This window comes from Colobus angolensis, unplaced genomic scaffold (assembly GCF_000951035.1).
Source record: "Colobus angolensis palliatus isolate OR3802 unplaced genomic scaffold, Cang.pa_1.0 Scaffold75, whole genome shotgun sequence".
Taxonomy (NCBI): domain Eukaryota; kingdom Metazoa; phylum Chordata; class Mammalia; order Primates; family Cercopithecidae; genus Colobus; species Colobus angolensis.
The window spans coordinates 9,204,078-9,226,367 of record NW_012121265.1 but is presented as its reverse complement, the minus strand read 5'-3'; the positions used below and the strand labels follow the sequence as shown (position 1 = coordinate 9,226,367).

Here is a 22,290-nt window from a genome sequence, read left to right as displayed (position 1 = left end):
TTTTTTTGTTTTTTTGTTTTTTGTTTTGAGATGGAGTCTCTCTCTGTCATCCAGGCAGGAGGGCAGTGGTGTGATCTCGGCTCACTGCAACCTCTGCCTCCCAGGTTCAAGTGATTCTCCTGCCTCAGCCTCCCGAGTATCTGGGATTACAGGCACCTACCACTACGCCCAGCTAATTTTTGTATTTTTGGTAGAGATGGAATTTCACCACGTTGGCCAGACTGGTCTCGAACTCCTGACCTCAAGTGATTGGTCTGTGTCAGCCTCCCAAAATGCTGGGATTACAGGTGTGAGCCACTGCGCCTGACCTGAAACTACTTGTTTTTGTTGTGACAGGTCCTGCTCAGTCCCCAGAGTGGGTATATGAAACTGTGTATGTTCATGCGTAGTTTATTTGCCTTCTGTGTGTGAAGAGTGGAGACTCATAATTAATTCTAGTTCTGTCCCTAACACTGTCCCCATTTTGTTTCTCCAGGTTTCCATGTTTTCTACGTGTAAAATGACAGGGTTGGAGTAGGTAAGCTCTAAAATCTGTTTTACCTCTACCATCCTACAAATGCTACAGTTTTAAAATGTGTTTTAGTTATTACTTAACATACATTATAGTACTTCAGTCACTTGGTATCCTTAACAATATATTAGGGTCCTACTTCAGGGAAATTGGTCATAGTTGGATACAAAATCATAATCAGATAAAATTAAGTTTATTTACTTTACAAAATAAATTGCCAAAATATTTCAGAATAGTGGCAAGTAACATACTCTGGTTAAGCATTTAAAATAAAGATTTACTTTTAATCCAAATTTTCAGAAAAAGTAATTTAGAGCGAGACATACTTACATTCAGTGACAAAAATATAAACATATGAATGTCATAAAATCATACTATTTTGGAATGCTAAAGGACCCTGGGAAATTCTTTTGTATTTTTTTTTTTTTTTGAGACGGTGTCTCGCTCTGTCACCAGGCTGGAGTGCAGTGGTATGATCTTGGCTTACTGCAACCTCCACCTCCCGGGTTCAAGCAATTCTCCTGCTTCAGCCTCCCAAGTAGCTGGGACTACAGGTGCACACCACCATGCCCGGCTAATTTTTGTATTTTTAGTAGAGACAGGGTTTCACTATGTTGGCCAGGATGGTCTCAAATTCTCTTGACCTCGTGACCCACCTGCCTCAGCCTCCCAAAGTGCTGGGATTACAGGCGTGAGCCACCATGCCCAGCCAGACCCTGGAAAATTTCAATCCAACTTCCTCACTTTACAAAACAGGGAACTAAGAACCAAATAAGGTTACTTACTTGTTCAAGATCACACGGGTACATAATTAACAAAAGCTGTGCAAAGAAAATCAATGGTAGAATATTTTCTGTATTTTTTTCTATTCATATTTTGAGATCACACCTCTTCATTTACTTAGAAAAAAACATAGCTGGTCAGTGCTTAAATCAAGTAATATTATAAAGAAAAAATGTAAGGTTACAATGCAGATTCTCATATGGACACGACACATTTTAATAGTGTAAATAGTAGATTCATATGCGCTTAGAGTCAGTCAATCCACTTGTTTCTTAATTTTGCTGACTTTTGAATTGTCACTGAAATAGCACAATATTGTGCTATTATCCAAAAATTATTTTAGATATATTTTGTTTTTTCAATATGTAATACTGTAATTTTTATAACACATGAGCACACATTGAAATCTGTCAATAATATATTTTCTAATACTGGTATTCACTGAAGTTCCAAGTATGCTTATAGGTAGGACTTGAATCCATTGCTTCTAGTCACATAAACGAGTTTTACTTCATTTTTCTTTTTATTCTTGTATTAAATACTAAATAACTTTCCTTTATATAGTTATTATTTTAGTACAATTATTGGAAATTAAATATTAGCACAAATTACTAATCAGTTTGAAGGCATACAACTTTATTTTGCCATTAACCCCAATGTTTGAAATTAGCAGGGCTCTTTAAAACTGGTGCTTCTAACATTTCATTGACTTACACTAAAATCACTGCCTCCATTCCTCAATCACCCAGTTATTTTTAACCTTGACCTCCCACAGCTGTACTGATTTACTCAGTCCACAAAACTCTCTGATTCCACCCTCTCTGCCTCTTATGAAGCAATACTAGAGAGGAAAAACAAAACCCATTCCTTTAAGAAAGATTCCGCCTCCTCTCTTATAAGCAAGCGCCTAATGGTAATTGTAGAGTCTACTAAGTCAAACACTTTACTACTCAGCATTGAGAGAAGCTGCTGCTGCTAATGTTGCTGTTGCTGTTGCTGCTGCTGCCGCCGCCGCCGCCGCTGCTGCTGCTGTTGGTCTGAGGCTGCAGTGGGTTTCTGTGCAGCATTGCAGAATCCACACCTAGAGAACAGAAGACACAGACACGTACGTCTACTACCCTGGTTAGAAGGAAGCTTTGGATCTTCGGTGGGTAAGGAGATCTACCTATTTTGTCCAGAAACTGTTAGAAAAGGAATGATCATGGAAAAGACTGTTCATCAGACATGCTTAAAATGGATTATGTTAATTTGTCTTCCTTTGGTGATGGTGGGGGTGTCTAGATTTGTGACTAGCAAAATATAGTGGGGACTATATTCTGATAGGTGCCCTTAGGATACTTTTTTTGCTATTCATAAAAAGGCTAACCTTGATGCATGCAAAGCTTTTCATATATATATATATATTTTTTGCTTTTTAAATGCAAGAAAATATCCAGCCACTCCCAATCTCTCTCTCAAATACTGCAGATATTTTTAAATACCAAATAATATGTCAGGCTAAGCATTTTCTAAACAATTTTCTCTCCCAAACTAGGAAGACTTCCCCACGATTCCTTAAGAGTATTTAAAAATAATGCGGCATGGTTGGATTTTTGAGCAAATGGGAGATGGTGGTAAACTAAAATTTCTACAGCCTTAGTCCAGCGGAGAGAGAAAACGATAAATACATCACCGTTTGTGCCAAGACAAGATTCATTTTCCACACTTCGTATGTGGGAAGAGGAAACTACATTTTAATTAGCACATTTTTAGGGAGGAGGGAGGGGATGAAGATGAGGGGGATGGCGTGAGGTATTTGAGGGGGACGAGTCTGCAGATGAGGAAAGGAAATGAAGTGGATTGTCGCCAGTGCCTTGGAAACGAAGGGAGATAAGGGTGGGGAATGAAGTTTGCTGTGTGTATTAGGGTGGGGTTGGCCCAAGGGACCGTGAATCACTAGAATGGCGCTCGGAGGGGTGTGCTTTCAAGTGTACTGGTGCAGGAGGGACGTGGAAGTCGTGGGTGGCAGAGAAAAGTGTGCACCGCTGGGAGGTCTATTTCGAGAATAGGTTGAGGTGAGAAACATGTCTGGGCGACGGGGGTGGGCGGCCCGGTGTCACCTGTGGATGGATCCACAGCCCTGCAATTGCGTGTTGCAAAGTTTGCCCGGCCCCGCATTCATTTTGAAGGTTCTTGGCGATGCCTCGACTTCTCGCCTCAAAGAAGTGAGCTCTCATAAGGTTCAGAGGCCGGGAACCAAAGTGGGAGTGAAGACTCTTGAGGGGTCCAAATGGAGCAGAAGCGAGAGCCCCTGCCCTCCCCCCGTGTGGAGGTGAAGCAGGGGTTGTGGGGACTAGGCGCCCGCGAAGGCAGCTGTGCTGAGAGCAAAGTCCAGGCCCCACCGGGGGCGTGCGGAGGTTGAACCTTTGCAGTGGCCTTCCCCTAAAGCCCCGGCAGCCAGTGTGGGCGGCCGAGGCTGACTCAAAGCGGCGGCTCAGCCTCGGGAGTAGGAGTGGGGGGCTCGCTCATTTAAGGCGGGAGACATTTCCGAGGCGCCCCTCCTCCCCTTCGCGGTCGGATTTCTGTCGGGGTCTTTTCCCCCTCTGGCCCTCCGGGGACGCCGCGGATTCGAGCTGCACAGCCAGAGGAGGACGTTGAAGAGGCGCCAGGCAGCCGCCCCGAACCAGGCCCTCCCGACTGCCGGGCCTGCAGGCCCCCACTGCCTCGGCTTCACGGACTTAGCGCTTGAGGGAGCGGAGGGAGCCGCGGGGGCGGGGCCAGGGCTGTCGAGGGGCGCTCGGGGCGGGGCCAGAGAGAGCTCGGGGCTGCCAGAGGAGAGGCCTTGAGGAGGCGGGGCCGGGACGCTACGGCGTCCAAGAGGCGGGGCCAGAGGCGTCGGGGGCTGCGAGGAGCGGGCCTTGGGGGCGTGACCGGGGAGGGTGCTTGGGGAGCTAGGGGCGGGGCGTTAGGGGGCGGGACCGAGGGGCGCTCGGCTAGTCCCGCCAGAGCGCCAGCCGCCAGCCCGTAACGGTCGCCAGTGTGAGGGGCGGGAGGGAAAGAAGAGGGGTTTAAATTAGATTTTTTTAAAAACACAGAGCAAGAGCTAGAGGCGTCGGCATCCCAGGTGTCGCTGCTTCCTGCTGCACAGGGCTAGGCGTCCAGGTCCCTCCCTCCTCAAGCCCCCTCCCCTTCTCCCGCCCTACCCTTTGGGGCTCTGCGGCGCTTAAGAGGCGGCGGCAGCGGCGGATCCGGCGGCTGCTGCAGCCCGGGCGGCTGCGGAGAAGGAGGGAGGGGAAACACAAAGCCGGCTGCGCGCTGCGAGGTAATCCTGCGGGGAGAGGAGGCGCCGTTGTCCCGCCTCTCCTCCAGGCCGGGACGCGGGCACCCGCGCGGGGGCTGGCAGCGGGGACGCTACCGGGGGTCGCGCGGGGGTGGGTAGCGGCGGCTGGCGGGGCCGAGGGGACTTCTCATTGGCTGTCCCTGCGGCCTCAGGTGAACCCTTTTCCGGGGTGGGAGTGGGGACCTCCGACAGGCCGGCGGGGAGCGTACCTGCGGGGGAGGGTCTGGGGGCGGCGGTGCGCGGCCTGCGGCGCCGCTGGGTGGGCCTGACGCTTTGCGCGTCCTCTGGTTTTTTCTAGGAAGGCGGGAGTGCTAAAATCAGATGCTAGCTGATAGCTTAGGTGACCCCGGGGACCTTAAGCCCTGAAGGTGCACTCCAGGGGAGTGCGAGGTTCCTGCGCTTGGAAAAGGTGGAGGAAAGAGAATGTTGGTTTTAGTTTTTTTCTCCTCATTAAAAACAAACACAACTTCTGTTACAAGTTGAAAGTGTTCAGGCACCTTTCTCCTGTAATCCGCTTCCCCACCCCCCGACACCGACATACATACACACGAACACGCCACCCCCTACAAACGTATACATGTTAGGTTGAGCTTCCTGCTAGGGGTGACAAGCAAAGTTGGCAGCAGGTCTGGTGTGCCGGTGTTTGGGGCACGTCCAGCCTCTTTGGAGGTATACTATTATAGCTCAGGCAAGACCACAGACAGGTAGCATAATCTGGGCCTCTTTTAAAATGGCAAGAACGGCCTCAGGTGAACTTTTTTGTTGCAGAGATGTAATTGCAAGTAGGTGCCCGTTGAAAATGGGAGCGCAAGGAAAACCACTAATTTCCTTGGCACATATGCTGTTGCAATTAACCTGGTAGAGTGTTAAGGAATTTAACTTAACCAAGAGGCTTTGAGGGAGGATTATATGCAAGTTTGGGGAAGGAATTGATAAGATTCTGGGGTATGGGACTAGCTACATACACGTGCGTGCACGTTTACGTTGAATTATGTAGCATTTTAGATTTAGCAGTGTTAAATGGTAGCTTTTCTTGGAATGGCTTCTGACCGCATAGTGCCGGGTACGTTCCTAATTTTGGCTTCAGAAGACTCTTAGAGTGTTTTTAAAGATTAAAAAAAAAAGAGTACAGTGCAATTTGGCGTTTTTGAGTTAAATATTTGACTGTTAAAAATATTTGTATAATTAAGTTATGCGACCAACCCATTAACTTAACCCTATAAATACTTGCTCCCATGGCTGTTTGTTGGTTACCTGCTAGAGGTGGAACTCGAACTTAACCCTATAAATTTACCTATTTATTTAGGTTAATTTAGGTTAAGTAACTTAACCCTATAAATAACTGGAACATTATAAATGGAGCATTTGTAGAAAGTTTTTATATCGAAGTCTCCATTATATTGTACTTGCATTATAACTCATTTTCCTTTGCTTAAATGGAGCAGATTAACTTTATGGAAGGAGGACCAGGATAAAATAAAGGCCGCTACATTTAACTCTTCATCTTTCTGAAGAGTTCAGTCTGTGCTAACACTTAAGGTGCTCAGAAGTGCTGGCATGTTGGTAATAGTTTTTAAAGAAGAAATGGGTGTATCTATTTTGAATGTTAAACATAATTTGAAGGAGTTTTTAGTTGGTTATGAGACATTCAATATATTGCTACATTTTACGTATATGATATCAGGAAATGTTTGGTAAACATTTGACATAGTTGATCATATGACACTTGGGAAATAGTTTGCATTGATAGAAGGACTGTATTTTCAGAATGTAAGTTTCAAGCATTGACTGAAAGGGAGAAAATTGTACACTTTGCTGTCTCACCCCTTTTTTCAGTATTATGCTGGGATGAATGTGAATTCTGCTCAATTATATTTAAAGTGTAGATCTGGTCTTTGTAAAAGCAGAATGTCTTTTGAGACCAAGAGAACATAACATCAGCAACAGCCCGACTCCTAAACACAATCCTAAAACCTAGATACAGGGTGGTGCCCCACTTCTGAGGTTTTGAGACTTCCTGGAGTAGTCCTGTCATGTCTGAGTGTTTTTGTCACATGTAAGCCTACAGGTGGTTAGCTGGTTAATCTCTCCCGTTTCAAAGCAGTTGGTTAGCAGTACTGGGCGGCATGTATGCATGTCATCAGACTATAAGAAGTGTTTGAGGGAAGAAATCACATAAAAGCATAGAAACCCGGCTCTGAACAAACTGTGTAGTGTGTTGGGGAACAGTCACATCAGAACTTTAGCTTAACTGAGTTGTTATGTGTAAAGTGCTTAGAATAAGGTTTGTACTCAGTGCTTTATGTGTTTATCATTATCAGTATATTAAGTGACATATCTTTTTGAAGGCTGTTATATCATGCTATCCAGCATGTGAAGACTCAGCAGATGTTTGTGATAGGCAATATTTGTTTGCCTAACCTCTGTGCCAGGCACTAAGAGTTTTATATGATTTAATTTACTTAGTTCTTCCAGCAACCCAGTGACTAAACAGAGGGATGGAGAGGTTAAGTATCTTCCCAAGGTGTAGTGATATCAGGTGACACAGGTTGGTTCTGAACCAAGAGTCTGGCCCAAGAGGGAGCCCATGTAACCACTGCCCCTTGTTGCTATTGAGCTCATGGAAATTATTGCAAACCAATGAGAAGTCTTCATAGTATTCACAAGACTATCAGATGCTCTTGTCTTGTTTAACCGCATCCTCTGGTATTAATACCACCAAGTTGTACTTAAATCTAAAAGAGTGATGGTTAACCTGCATTAAATACAGTCACCTTTTAACGTTGAAAGAGTATTCTCTTTTGATACATGACATGTGTTTAGGGTGCTAGAGTTTGTGCTAGAGTATGCTCTTTCCAATTACTAAAGATACTAGTCTTTTTTTTTTTTTTTTTAAAGCTTACCAGATATGTAGGGCCCCAGGTGGCCCAGAGGGCACTAATTCCTATTGGAGATTCCAGTTCTGCAGTAAATCAGTAAACCTTCTCATCCTTCTGATTACCAACATCATATCAACCTGAGATAAATTTTAACTTAAGTTTGTTCTAAATACCACCTGAGTTGCTTCCTAAAATGAACCGTAAATGGAAAGATTTAACTTGTGGCTTATACTTTCATTCACATTCCTCAAGGAACTGTGTGTTACTGCTTCACCATTGTAGGTGATATGTCAAACAAATTAATTATAAACTAAATTAGGAGCTGTTTTAAGTAATGTTTAGAATCATTGTAGATAGATGATATGTCCTTTGACAACTTAGTGCAATGTAATGTTAGGAAAAAAATGCCGGGCACGGTGGCTCATGCCTGTAATCCCAGCACTTTGGGAGGGCAAGGCGGGCAGATCACGAGGTCAGGAGATTGAGACCATCCTGGCTAACACGGTGAAACCCTGTCTCTACTAAAAATACAAAAAATTAGCCAGGCATGGTGGCGGGCGCCTGTAGTCCCAGCTACTCGGGAGACTGAGGCAGGAGAATGGCGTGAACCCGGGAGGCAGAGCTTGCAGTGAGCTGAGATGGCGCCACTGCACTCCAGCCTGGGCGACAGAGCACGACTCCGTCTCAAAAAAAAAAAAAGCAAAACAAAAAACAAGCATGCGTTGAATTGAGAAAGTGCAAGCTTTATTGAAGACACAGGTTACTAATCTGTTTCTCACACTAAACACAGTTTTTGTTATAATTAGTGCTTTTCAGAGTCCTTTGAAAATATTAAATATGTAGAGCTTGAATTTTTGAAAAAACTTTAAATATCTAATCGAGTGCTGTTCTTCCTTTTAAACATAGTCCTATTTGAAATTATTTAAACCCAATTTAAAATTAGACAGTCATAGATTGTCATGTCATTGAGATTCAAAATGAGTACCTTAATACATTGTGTCTTTGTTAATACTCTATAGTTTGAACTCGGGGTCCATGCCAGAGTATTTATAGATGAGATTGTTATGAGGTCTTTCAGGTTCTGCCAGAGATTCAATTCTCTTGGCCAAATGCCAAGATAGTCTCAAATTTTTACTGTAATTTTTTTTACTGTAATGGATTGTATATATCAAGAATCCTTTCTAAAACATACAGGTTAGAAGTCTTTCCTTGGCTGTTGCTTGAAAAAAAAAGGCTGTTATCCCTTAGATGAGTATAATTATTTTTTATTCTAGCAGTAGCTAATTATGGACATGTGTGTATGTATATGTATGTCAAACCATGCTACTTGAGGGATTCTCTTCCTTTTAGGTAAAGTTAGAAATTATTCACCTAGTGTATTAATATTTATTGAGTACCAACAGTATGCATAGAGTAATACCTTTATGTGGGAAAAAAAGTGTTGGAGAAAAACGGTTTGTGGATCTTTTATTTATTTCATGTGTATTTTAATGTTGCTGAATATCTGGACCAGTCTCAAAGATCAAAATTGAATTAATTGCACAGTTGAAAACATGTTAAATATTAAAAAAGTACTGTTCAACTTAAAGTATTAGATGGTAGCACAGATAATGAGAATCAGAGCCGCTTGTTTCCTTAAACTGTTTTTGGTTGAGTATGTTTGAAAAGCTGCATTAATAATCCCTTTCAGGCTTCTAGGACATTACTTAACTGCACTGAAAGAATAAATTTAGAGTATCCTAGAAACCTTAAAGAATGAATGTGGCTTTCAGAGTTGTCTAGCATAATCCAAATAATAGTAGCATGATTACCAAAAGGTATAAAATGGATGAAATCTATCTTTGATTTTAAAAGGCTTACTGTTCTTGTAAGTTTATTTCTTGAAGATAATATTGCTTAGTTTAACTCTGCTAAAAGCTGAACCGTTCTTGTACAAGATGTATAGGCTTTGGCATATGTTTTATCTTTTTTTTTTTTTTCTTTTTTTGTATTTTTGAGACAGCTCTCACTATGTTGCCCAGGCTGGTCTTGAACTCCTGGGCTCAAGCCATCCTCCCACCTCAGCCTCCCAGGTAGCTGGGACTACAGGCATGAGCCACAGGCCTTGTTTATATCTTTAAGATAAGGTTAGATCTAAATTGAACTTTTACTTCATGTCAGACTGATCTGCATCAGCACCATATGTTATGTTTACTTTTTTTTTTTCTTTCAATGAAAATGGGCCTGAGGAGATAGGTTTGTACGCAGTACATTAACTGTCATTTAAGATGACTGTCTCTTCAAACAAGGCTATGGTTTTTTTTTGTTTTTTTGTTTTTTGTTTTGAGATGGAGTCTCTCTCTGTCATCCAGGCAGGAGGGCAGTGGTGTGATCTCGGCTCACTGCAACCTCTACCTTCTGGGTTCAAGTGATTGTTCTGCCTCAGCCTCCTGAGTAGCTGGGATTACAGGTGCCTGCCACCACGCCCAGCTCATTTTTGTATTTTTAGTAGAGATGGGGTTTCGCCATGTTGGCCAGGCTGATCTTGAACTCCTGACCCTCAGGTGATCCTCCCCGGTCGGCTACCCAAAGTGCTGGGATTACAGCTGTGAGCCACTGCACCCGGCCAAGGCTATGGTTTTAATCTAGGGTTATGAAACTCATTTTTTCTGCAGTGGGCATATGTGATTTCCCTAACTTTTTAAAGGTAAAAACAGTGTACCTCTTACTTTGCCTTTCTTTGTTGTTGTTTTTTTTTTTTGAGACAAGAGTTTTTTACTATTGTTGCCCAGGCTGGAGTGCAATGGCGCGTTTCTCAGCTCACCACAATCTCTGCCTCCCGGGTTCAAGCTATTCTCCTGCCTCAGCCTTCCTATCGGATTACAGGCATACGCCCCCACGCCTGATTAATTTTGTATTTGTAGTAGAGATGGGGTTTCTCCATGTTGGTCAGGCTGGTCTCGATCTCCCGACCTTAGGTGATCCACCTGCCTCGGCCTCCCAAAGTGCTGGGATTACAGGCGTGAGCCATCACACGTGGCCTTCTTTTACAGTTTTTATTGTCAGAGTTGAGGTCACTTTCCTAAGGGAAGGTAGAATTTTTTTTTTGAGACGGAGTCTCGCACTGTCGCCAGGCTAGAGTGCAGTAGCCTGATCACTGCTCAGTGCAACCTCTGGTTCAAGTGATTCTCCTGCCTCAGCTTCCTGAGTAGCTTCCCAGCTACTTGGCATGCGCCACCACGCCACAGGCATGCGCCACCACGCCCAGATGATTTTTTGTATTTTTAGTAGAGATGGGGTTTCACCATGTTGGCCAGGATGGGAAGGTAGAATTTTTAAGGTGAATTCTGATTGCTTAAAATTTTAGCTTTCAACTGGAGGTTGCACTAAAAGGAATTTTTTTCTTTCTCCACAACTGTCGGCTTGTTACATTTCAAATAAAGATCTTCAAAATAGAAGTGTGACAAACCTTACTCAACATTTAATAATTGGAAGCTATTATTTATTAGAGTAAAGTACACGTTATCAATGAATTAGAAATTCATTGCTTTAAAAATACTTGTTTTTTTGCACAACTAGATCAGTGATTTTTGTATTACAATGTTTGATTTTTTTTTTAAGTGGGCATCACATTTATTTTCAGTTAAAAACGCTGAAAGTAATACATCCTTTACTTCATCTGTCATGGTGAATGTTGATAATGATAAAATCATAGTTCTCTAAGCACTTTGCCATCATTAAATACCTTAGTAAAACATGCGATAGACCGAGGGTCTAGTCACTAGCCACAAAAAGGCTGTCATAGCAGAATGTAATAGGGAAGGAACATTTATTTTTTTTTTTTTTGAGACGGAGTCTCGCTCTGTCACCCAGGCTGGAGTGCAGTGGCCGGATCTCAGCTCACTGCAAGCTCCACCTCCCGGGTTTACGCCATTCTCCTGCCTCAGCCTCCCGAGTAGCTGGGACTACAGGCGCCCGCCACCTCGCCCGGCTCGGTTTTTGTATTTTTTTAGTAGAGACGGGGTTTCACCGTGTTAGCCAGGATGGTCTCGAACTCCTGACCTCGTGAACCGCCCGTCTCGGCCTCCCAAAGTGCTGGGATTACAGGCATGAGCCACCGCGCCCGGCCGGGAAGGAACATTTTATGCCTGAATAAGAACAGTGTATTTGCTTGAGATAGTAATAACCTCTGAGAAGCTGATTAATTGGTAATCACTTAAGTTAGATGATTTTATATTGTTTGATGTCTGATAATCTAAACGTCCCTGTGCTCTTCTAGAGTGTCTGCCTTGACCAATCAGTATTTCAGGAGGGATTGTGCCTATCAGTTAAGTGCTTTGAAGAGAGAACCCTTGCTTTGTGTCACACCTGAATGTAACAGAACATACTACTTGGGGCTGTTTAATTTGGGCTCAAAGGGAAGAGTGCCATCTACTGAATGGCCAGCATCAAGTTGAGCAGCTCCTGTTTTCCTTACAGAACTCTCAGCCAATTCCTGGAGAAACCAGGCCCAGCTTCATTTGGAGGATTTGACAGGATCTTAATACCAAGTGGAATTGTTGCCTGCTTAATTTTAATTATGCTTCCCAGCAGGAGGCCTAAACACATGATGATGAACTAATTCAGTACTTGTTGGAATGCATGGGAAAAGAGAAACCTTAAGAAGTTGTTGGGTCTTATATTAAAAACAGCCGAGTAGTGGTGAAATTAAGTGGTAAAGAAAATTATTTTAATGAGAGAAGTCTTTCAATAGCAGGTCTGGTTGGTTATTGATGGCTCCTGCAGACAATAATGATGTTCAAATCTGCTTGGACTTAGAATCAGCAAACAAATCATTTGCCTAACTGGAGGTAAGGGTTTTAAGAATACTTGAATACTTCGATTTCTTTTTCTCCTGCCCTTTTTGTCTCATTTACTAAGGCAATGATTCCTACTTGAGTAAATTCTCTGTTTCAAAGTAGATTTTGTTGTTTTGGTGTATGGTAGTGGTTTCCTGGTTTTTGTTTGTTTTTTCTTTCCCTGTTTTCCAAAATCTTTCTGTTGTAGCAGCCATGGGTAGAACTGGAGGTAGTATGGCTGGGCGTGGTGGCTCACGCCTCTAATCCCAGCACTTTGGGAGGCCGAGGCTGGTGGATCACGAGGTCAAGAGATCGAGACCATCCTGGGCAACATGGTGAAACCCCGTCTCTACTAAAAATACAAAAATTAGCTGGGTGTTGTGGTGCACATCTGTAGTCCCAACTACTTGGGATGCTGAGGCAGGAGAATCACTTGAACCGCGGAGGTTGTAGTGAGCTGAGATCGTGCCACTGTGCTCCAGCCTGGCGACAGAGCCAGTCTCTGTCTCAAAAAAAAAAAAAAAAAGAAAGAAAAAGAACTGGAGGTAGTAGAACTAGTTGTAGGTCAGTTGGAGATTTAAGATATCTGGAATAGGCTTGTCAAAGCTAGACAAGAAAGAACTTTGAAAATATGAATTGAAAGAAAGCTTCGAAATTGTTGCTATAAAAATACACTTGATTGTTATATATTTATATCTATTATATATAATTACTTAATTAGTAACTACTTTTATTAGCCTTTAAAACCTGCCAAGGATCATTTTAAGCACTCTACATAAATTATCCAAAGTTTAGTGAAGTAACTTGCCCAAGATCATACTGTTAATAAAGGACAGAGCCAAGATTTGAGGTCAGGGCTAATACCCTTAAGCACTGTGCTATACTGCTGATTTATTTATGTTTATTTTTGTTGGCGACTGCGCAGAAGAGTTGAACTAAGATTAGAATGATATTTCTGCCTTGGCTGGAAAATACTGATGCTTGGGTTCTTGGTTTTTTTTTTGTTGTTGTTGTTTTTAAGAGAGTGGTAAAATGGGTAAATAGGATTGAGATTTCACTAGAATCAGGACGTATACATGAGATGAACTTCCAGATGTTTTCTATTTGATTTTGTCTATGTTAACTTTTGTTCCTTCTGCTATATTTAAAACCACAAGAAAAGTTTATTAGTGAAACATGAAGTGAATTGTTTCACATTGGGGCATGTGCTTAAAATATACCCTTCATGGGAGGAGTTACTGAAGAGTTTTTTGACTGGGTTTATTTTTTGTAGGAGAGTGGGGATTTGTTTTTTTATATGTATAATATATGTATATTGCTTCCTCCTAAATATTTTTAGGTGGTAGTACTTTTCAATATGGCAATAATAATCCATGTCCACAGTATAATAAAACTAAACCATGTGCCAGCCTGAGGTCCTGGGGAAACCTCAACTTTTTGTGCATACCAAGTACGTTCTGTATACTGGATAAGTACCATACCTTACATGTATGTACTAAAACTTCATTGAATCCATGTATTCTTTAAATTAAGGGATATTTAATACCTGACTACTAATATGAATAATGGTCTAGTTTGTTAACATGTTTTGACCATAAAAGGTATCTTGTTTAAAAAGGTTGGGGATCATTGTTTTGATATAACCAAAAGCTTCTAAAATTGCAGTTCAGTGATGGTTGTGCTGTGTATTCTTCACCCTTAGGGCTTCCGCCCTTCTCTTTTATCTTAGGAATTACACTTTAATGTGCGTCTTCCAGAAAATCCCCATAGGCTGAGATACATCACTCATTGAGACTCTGACTTTCCAGTCAAACATAGGAATGGTCAGCAATAACTAAGACAATGCAAAAGATGTTGCTTGCCAGTGTGTGATGAATGCCAGATGACAGATACAGAAAACAAATGCTACAGGTCAACTGGTCAAGAAAAGAGATGGAGTGGGCTGGGCGCGGTGGCTCACACCTGTAATCCCAGCACTTTGGGAGGCCGAGGTGGGCGAATCCCTCGAGGGTCAGGAGTTCAAGACTAACATGGCCAACATGGTGAAACCCCGTCTCTACTAAAAATACAAAAATTAGCCAGGCGTGGTGGCAGGTGCCTGTAATCCCAGCTACTTGGGAGGAGGCTGAGGCAGGAGAATTGCTTGAACCTGGGAGTCGGAGGTTGCAGTGAGCTGAGACCGTGCCATTGCACTCCAGCCTGGGTGACAAGAGTGAGGCTTCATCTCAAAAAAAAAAAAAAGAAAAAGAAAAAAAGAGATGGAGGGTCAGAAAAGGCCTCACGGGAAAGAACAAGGATGGACCTTGAAGGAGTTAAGATTTCATTAAGTGGAGAAGATGGAAAGGATTTTGGCCAAAAATTACTGTCCATGAAAATGATTCTTTTTTCTGTAGCACAATGAGAGATAGTTTATAATAGTGGTTCACAGTATCTTGCCACTATAAGGCATTTAATTTAATGGCTACGGCGAAGACTTATTTGTAACGGTGCCAAGGACTGGCCTCCCTAGGAAGTACATTAGAATATGGCAGGAGTGAGGGGAGGGGATGGAGTGGCGGTAGTGGTCACATGTAGACTTTTAACAGTGCTCCCTCTTAACTCCATATGAAAATTACTGGTTTTATAGGAATATCCGTATACTTCTGTTTTGAAGGCAGTAATGCTTAGGAAAGTTAGTATTAACAGAAAGACTTTAGGAATTCTCATCATTTCCAACACTAGACAAGGAAGGCCTCATTTTGGGGAAGAGGTGTACGTTTTTAAAAATCTGTACTTGTCTATCATTTACTTTGCCTAATGCTAGAGCATGTTCTGTCAATGTCTGTTATATAACTTCTAAATCTAATATGTGGATGATGGACGGATAGAGTTGATATGAGATACGACCATTTTACTTAAAATTTTTGTAAAATAACATTGTCTGTTTTCAGATTTTAGAAGGTTTGTTCTAAAGTGTCTCAGTTCTCTCACTCAGACTTGTCATGTTTATCCCTCACTATTTGAAAAATACTTAGTGTAACTCTATTCAAGACATTTTGAGCAAGTAACTTTCTGTTTTCTTTAGTTTTCTTTTATATAAAATACGTGAGCGATTGGGATAAAGCATTTTTTAAAGATTCATCTGTGCTTGAAGGTGCTGTGATTACGCTTCTGAAGAAGCTGAATTCACCAGTTTGTAGGTTTACTTGGAGAGTGGCCAAGAAACCTGATTGTACTGTGTGAAGATCCTGGGAATGGGGCTAGTAGAAGATTGAAGACCATGAAAGTCCTTGGCTCTATGTATAGGAGGCACTTAAGAGAAGGACATCATTACCCCAGGAGCTTGTCAACTCCTAGCGTTTGTTTCAGCTGTCCGGAAGCTAAGACGCTTTGGCAAGGGACAGATTCTTTCCAAAATACGTGAAATGAGCAGGAATAGCAACTTTTCCTAAAGCAAACTGTAGAAACATTGTGGTATCTTTTTCTATAAATGCTTTCCACTCTCATCTGGACTTTATTAGATGTAGTCATACTAGTTCCTTATAAATATTTGTTTGTGACCTGTTTAGCCTTTATTTTTTTGAGCAGCTCAGTGCATCCTTTATTCATTTATTCATTCAACAAATATTTATTAAGCAATTATTATGTGTCAGGTTCTGTTCTAAGTGCTGGGAATTTGGCAGTACGCAAAACAGACAAACCCTCCTGCCCTAATGGAGTTTATATTCTTGGGAGTAAATAGAAATAAAGTATATGTCATGTTAGTGATAAATGTTATGGAGCAATATAGAGCAGGGAAGGAAGACTAAGGGAGTGTTTGGGGGTAATTGCAGACTTAAATAGCAGCCAGGAAAGGTCCTCACAGAGAAGGTGACCTGTGGACAAAAACTTGAACAACGTGAGAGAGCATGCATGTGGATGTCTGGGGGGAAGAACGTTGCAGGCAGAGGAAGCAAGAAGCCAAAGGCCCCGAGGCCCAAGCATAACTGGCATGGATGAAGCAGAATGAGGTGGGGGTAATGGGAATCCACCGGATAACTTCAAACAGGGGTGTGGCACAATCTGACATATGTTTTAAAGGGTTTCTTTTGGCTGTGTTTTGAGACTAGACCATAGTGAGCAAGTGTAGATACAGGGAGACTACTTAGGAGGCCAATGGAATACTCTTGGTGAGAGATGTATCTGGTAGAGGTGGTGAGAATTGATTGGATTCTGGATATATTTTAAAGATAGAATCAATAGGATTTTTAAACTAGAATATGGGGGTATATGTTGAGAGAGAGGAATCAAACTTGACACCAAGGGTTTGGGCCTAGGCAAAACTCCAAGGAGGAGCAGTTTGGAGAATGGGAGAGAGTAAGAGTTCAATTTGAGTCATTCATTTGAAATGTCTATTAGACATTTGGAAGTTGCTATGAGGAGAGATCAGTGCATAATTATAGGCTGACTATATAAACTTGGGAGTTGTCATTTTCATTTTTTTTTTTTTTTTTTCTTGAGACGGAGTCTCGCTCTGTCGCCCAGGCTGGAGTGCAGTGGCACCATCTCAGCTCACTGCAAGCTCTGCCTCCCGGGTTCACAGGTTCACGCCATTCTCCTGCCTCAGCCTCCCAAGTAGCTGCAACTACAGGCACGCGCCGCCACGCCCGGCTAATTTTTTTTTCTTGTATTTTTAGTAGAGACGGGGTTTCACTGTGTTGGCCAGGATGGTCTCGATCTCCTGACCTCGTGATCTGCCCACCTCGGCCTCCCAAAGTGCTGGGATTACAGGTGTGAGCCACTGTGCCCGGCCCCTTCTCCATTTTTTAAATGGATGCATATTTAATCCCTTTGATGACTAGAATAAGCTTTGCTCTAATATGGGTTTGAGGTATTTCTATGTATCTTTATGCTTTGAAGGGATTTAATTTATCTTATAAAACCTTGAATTTACTTTAACTGCTAAGGACACTTAGTCCTAAAGGAAACCGTTTTCTCTAGGGATTGAACAATTTTATTTTAATCAAAATGTGAAAATAAAAATAGTGTTGTTACTGCCCTTTAAAAATGGAACAATCTGGCTGTTCCTCAGAGTTAACGTGGTTAAAAACGGTAGCAGTTTATGATCCAGCACTTCTCATAGGTATATACCCAAGAGAATTGGAAACGTGTTCCCACAAAAAACTTGTACACCAGTGACCATATCAGCATTATTCATAATAACCAAAAAATGGAAACAACCCATATGCCTATCAGCTGACAAATGCATAGACAAATGCGGTATCCGTACAGCGGGATATTATGCAGTCATAAAAGGGAATGAAGTACTGATGCATTTTATATTATAAACGAATGTTGAAAACATGCTAAATAAAAAAGCCAGATACACAAGGCCGCATATTATATGGTTCCACTTACATGAAATGTCTAGAGTAGACATTTACAGAGACAGAAAGGAGATTAGCGGTTGTCAGGAGCTGCAGGAAGGGGGAAATAGGGAGTGGCAGCTTAATGGGTACTAGGTTTCCTTTTGAAAAGGAAAGGTGATGAAAAAGTTCTGGAACTAGATAGTGGTGATGGTTGTGCAACATTGTGCATATACTGAAAACCACTGAAATGTACAATTATTAGTAAATTTTATGGTATGTGAATTATGTCTCAAGTTTTTAAAAATACCAGGGAAAAAATCTGTACATACACATTCAGATGTATAGAAGAATAACTAAAATAACTTATGTGGACCTTATTTCTAAAACAGAACTGTTTTCCCAGTAGAAAGTTGGGTGAAACAAGAATTACCACACTCAACCTAGTTAGGCTGCTTTGCTTAAAGAGGCCGGGTTAAGATGCTTTTCTTGTCCAGGTAGAAATCAGGAGGTGGTTTGTGATCCTATACTTGATAACTAATGGATGGGTCTAATTTTTTTTAACACTTGATTTTGTGAAGGATGATCTAGAGAAGCTGAAGAAGCCTCTATGATGATCCTTTCCATGGGTTTCAGAGAGTAGGAACTGTCTTTTGAATAAGTTTATTAAGTGTTAAGCAATACAGATGATCTACTTTTTTCTCCATATCTATAATTTTAAAATATGAAATAATTCCCTATTTTTTTTTTTTTTAGCCAATCCAAAGTTATATTTACCTTCATAAAAAAACAGAACCATTAAAGAGGATGGTACTGGGTTGGCTAAAAGAATTTCTAAATTACCTTTCATATACCACTTACCCTAAAGTTATTTTTTTGAGATATAATTCACATACCATAAAATTCACCTCCTAATTTTATTTTGGTAAATAATTTTGATAAATAATTTTATTTATCACCTTCTAATTTATATATATAAATTTTCTTTATTAGAATGAAAACTTGTAGAAAAGAGTGGTCCATATTATTTGAATGGCTGCCATATTCATAGCTTGATAAGTTTTCAGTATTTTAAGGGAAGCATATGTGAACCTGACAAAAACCTTAGTGGTGAAGATAGACATTTTTGTAAGTTAACAGACTCCAACACAAACCTGAGAACTATACTAGAGCAACAATTCAAAGGAAGTACAGGTGGGCACAGAGAAGGGAAATACCTCACTGGGGAGAAAACAATTCAGGGAGGAGAGTGGCATTTGACTTGAGCTTTAGAGGATCCAGTAGCATTTCAGCTGTTAGGGAGGAGGGTAACTTATAGGCCATAATACTAGAATATGCAAAGCCATGTAAGTCTGTGGGATGGATATGATGGGAGAAGAAGGAGGAATGGTGAGGTTGAGAGGACCAGATCATGTAGGCCCTGGGTGCTACTTTAAGAAATTTAAATTTTTTTCTGTGGCACCTCTTTCAGTTCATAAGAAGCATAATCAAATGTGTCTGAGATTTAGTGGTGTGAAGAAGGTCACTACGGAGAGAGAGTGTGTTGGCAAAGAGGTTAGGAGACATTTAGAGATAAGCAAATGAACTAAGGCCATGGCTTTGAGATTAGAAAGAGAATGGTATTTGATGTGTGATGATATTTGGAGGTGGGGCCTTTGGGAAGTGATTATAAGGGATTAGCGCCCTTATAAAAGAGACCCCAGGCCGGGCGCGGTGGCTCAAGCCTGTAATCCCAGCACTTTGGGAGGCCGAGACGGGCGGATCACGAGGTCAGGAGATCGAGACCATCCTGGCTAACATGGTGAAACCCCGTCTCTACTAAAAATACAAAAAATAGCCAGTTGTGGTGGCAGGCGCCTGTAGTCCCAGCTACTCTGGAGACTGAGGCAGGAAAATGGCGTGAACCCGGGAGGTAGAGCTTGCAGTGAGCCGAGATGGCAGCACTGCACTCTAGCCTGGGCAACAGAGCAAGACTCCGTCTCACACGCACACACAAAAAAACCAGCCAGCACAATGCTCACTTCCTGGGTGATAGGATCAGTTGTACCCCAAACCTCAGCATCCCACAGTATACCCATGTAACAAACCTTCACAGGTACACCCTGAATCTAAAATAAAAGTTGAAATTGTAAACAGAACTGTTGTGCAATGAAATAACAAAAGAACTGAAGGCATTGGACTTTTCAATATCAAATATTGCATGTTGTCATTACAGGAAGTCATTGTGTCATCTTGGCTTCCACTTAATAACATATGGTGGTTTATCTTGGAACTTCAAAAGTAAATATAGAGTAAGCACGTATAGTAAATTATTACCAAAAAAAAAATCACATGCAGAATTATTTTTGCTATGTGAATTTAGTGGAGAATCCAATCCACTAAGACTTTTTGCACATTTGCATGGTGAAACAAGATGATTTGGCTCCTCTAGTAGCTTTGTTACAGGCAAAGTAGACCATTTTTGTTTGTAGCTCCTTGTAATAAGATATTTAACACAGGGCTTTATATTAGGACATAGTGATTTTATAAATGGGTGGGAGAAAATGCTGAATTTGACAGAACTTCTGGATTATTTCAATGTAAAATTTTCATGCTTGAAATTTTTAAGTGTTAGATGTTTAAAATAACTTACTCAAAAGTAATTCTTAGTAAGATGAAAATCAGTGAAAAGCACTGAGTTTTTTAAAAGCAAGAATGATTTTATTAACTTGGTTTCAAAGTTAAACTTACTATTTGAATCAAATTTTTATAAAATCCATTTTATTTTTTAAATACTTGAAATTTTGATTAAGAAATATAAGGACATGGAACAAAATAAGGCACAAAAGAATATACAGTGAAAAGTAAGTTGTCACCCCCAAACCACTCAAGTTTCCTCCTCTTTTCTTTGTTTTTTTGGAGACCGAGTCTCACTCCATCACCCAGGCAGGAGTGCAGTGGGTTCAAGGGGATTCTTGTGCCTCAGCCTCCTGAATAGCTGGAGTTACAGGCATGTGCCACCATTCCTGGCTAATTTTTTTGTATTTTTAATAGAGTAGGGATTTCGCCATGTTGGCCAGGCTGCTTTTAAACTCCTGGCCTCAAGTGATCCACCCACCTTGGCCTCCCAAAGTGCTGGGATTACAGGTGTGAGCCACCGCACCTGGCTGTCTTTTCATGTACATTAGTTCAGAAAGGTTTTTCATTGTTTATTTTAACATTCCTGAACCAAGACTTGGCCTGCCTACACCTGGCAAATGAATTGCTGCATAAGAAATAGCTTTAGGCTCAGAAAAACCTGGGGAAAGAACCACCTGAATTTTTCTCCTAGATGTGGTTTCTGGATCCATTGTCTGATTTTATTAAAACATTTCCTTTCTTAGCTTCCCTTCCACTAAGGCAGAGGTATAGAAAGTAGGAGGTGGTAGCTGTAATAGTCTTTCACTCATACCATAATATAAATAATACTTTTTTAATTTAAAAAATTGTTTTAAGACTAAGGTTTTGGATAACACAAAATTACTTATTATACCTAATCAAGATTAAATTTTAAACTCTCTGTATAGGTCTGTATTATTCAGCTGAAGTTATCTGTTTGACATTCAAGCCCCTGGAGTTGAGACAGGGGCACAGCTCCCCAAGCTGTGCAAATTCTTTGACTTTGGCGGGGAGGAGAAGTTCGATATTTATGGGAGAGATGGGAATCCTCAGAGTGGTGGTAGCCAACTTCTGCCTCCATGGTTCAATTAAAAGCAAGTCCCCTAGTAATAGAAGGAAGGGGTCTCTAGACTTGCAAGTTTCTTCACATGCTAAAATTATGCCTTTGTGTAAAATCAGACTTTCTGTTATATGAATAGAAGTAGGAATTCTCTGTAAACTTTAAAGGAGAAGCAAATAGGAATAAAGAGGGAGAGGGTGATAAAATCTAGATTCATAGAATTGTGGAAACCTTACCTCATTTTATGAATGAAGAACCCAGTCTGGTTAAAGGAAGTACTGTGTTTAAGGCAACATGTTGCTTGTGGCAGATCTAGACTCACAACTGAGATTCCTGCCTCTGTCCAGTGCTTTTTTACTTCATTACAAGCCATCTTATCTCCATTCATGCAATTCTGGGGTGAGGGGTTTTGTCAGAATTCCACCTGACCTTCCCTAGAGCAGGGTTTGGACACGATGAGAGACCCCAGTCTCTCAGATTTGAGACTTCTTTTCAAGGTACCTGTTTTTTCCTTTTCCTTAAAAAAGAAAAAAAAAATTTATTGAATTTGGGAAACTTTTGTGAAGTTTTTTCCAAAATCTGTAATGTGTCAGAAACTTTCTTGTTTTCTTAATAGAAGCCACACTGATCTTCTGTATATTGTTACAGTTTTAGTGTGCTCACCACCAAAGCAAGTCATGTACATGGTAAATGTTTCTGACATGTTTAGGAACATTATATTGAAAATTCAGACTGGATGTATTTGGCTGCCTTGACATTCCATTTTCTTTTGGAAAGGAATGTATTTAAATGAGAAACAGTTCCACTCCTCCAGTGAAAAGGAATAGTTTTAGGTCATTTGAGTGAAATAGATTATAGAACTTATAACCCCAGTTTTCTTCTTTTGTTTTTGAAATGGAGTTTCACTCTTGTTGCCCAGGCTGGAGTGCAGTGGCGTGATCTCGGCTCACCACAACCTCT

At 41.2% G+C, this 22,290-nt stretch overlaps 2 protein-coding genes across 9 annotated transcripts in view; one reads left to right on the top strand and one right to left on the bottom strand.

Annotated features, from left to right (window-relative positions):
• LOC105501834 (neural Wiskott-Aldrich syndrome protein-like) overlaps positions 1-5,668 on the bottom strand; it is a 20,866-nt gene extending 15,198 nt beyond the window's left edge. Inside the window, exons 1-4 of the mRNA XM_011927927.1 lie at positions 5,664-5,668; positions 4,823-4,907; positions 4,477-4,684; positions 2,242-2,375 (exon numbers count right to left, since the gene is read on the bottom strand). Of these exons, the coding sequence (XP_011783317.1) occupies positions 2,245-2,375; positions 4,477-4,684; positions 4,823-4,907; positions 5,664-5,668 (429 nt within the window). The 3' untranslated portion in view covers positions 2,242-2,244. The remainder of the gene's footprint in view (positions 1-2,241; positions 2,376-4,476; positions 4,685-4,822; positions 4,908-5,663) is intronic.
• The window catches only part of ADD3 (adducin 3 (gamma)), a 151,208-nt gene that overhangs the window by 16,679 nt on the left and 112,239 nt on the right, over positions 1-22,290 (top strand). For 2 of the 8 annotated variants that reach the window (XM_011927910.1, XM_011927905.1), the window contains exon 1: positions 1,902-2,445. The exons of 1 other annotated variant lie outside the window; for it this stretch is intronic. The gene's annotated coding sequence lies outside the window, so the exon portion shown is untranslated. Of the gene's footprint in view, positions 1-1,901; positions 2,446-4,222; positions 4,596-22,290 lie in introns of those variants that run through there. 5 more of the 8 variants (XM_011927909.1, XM_011927904.1, XM_011927906.1 and 2 more) reach the window with 4 other exon arrangements.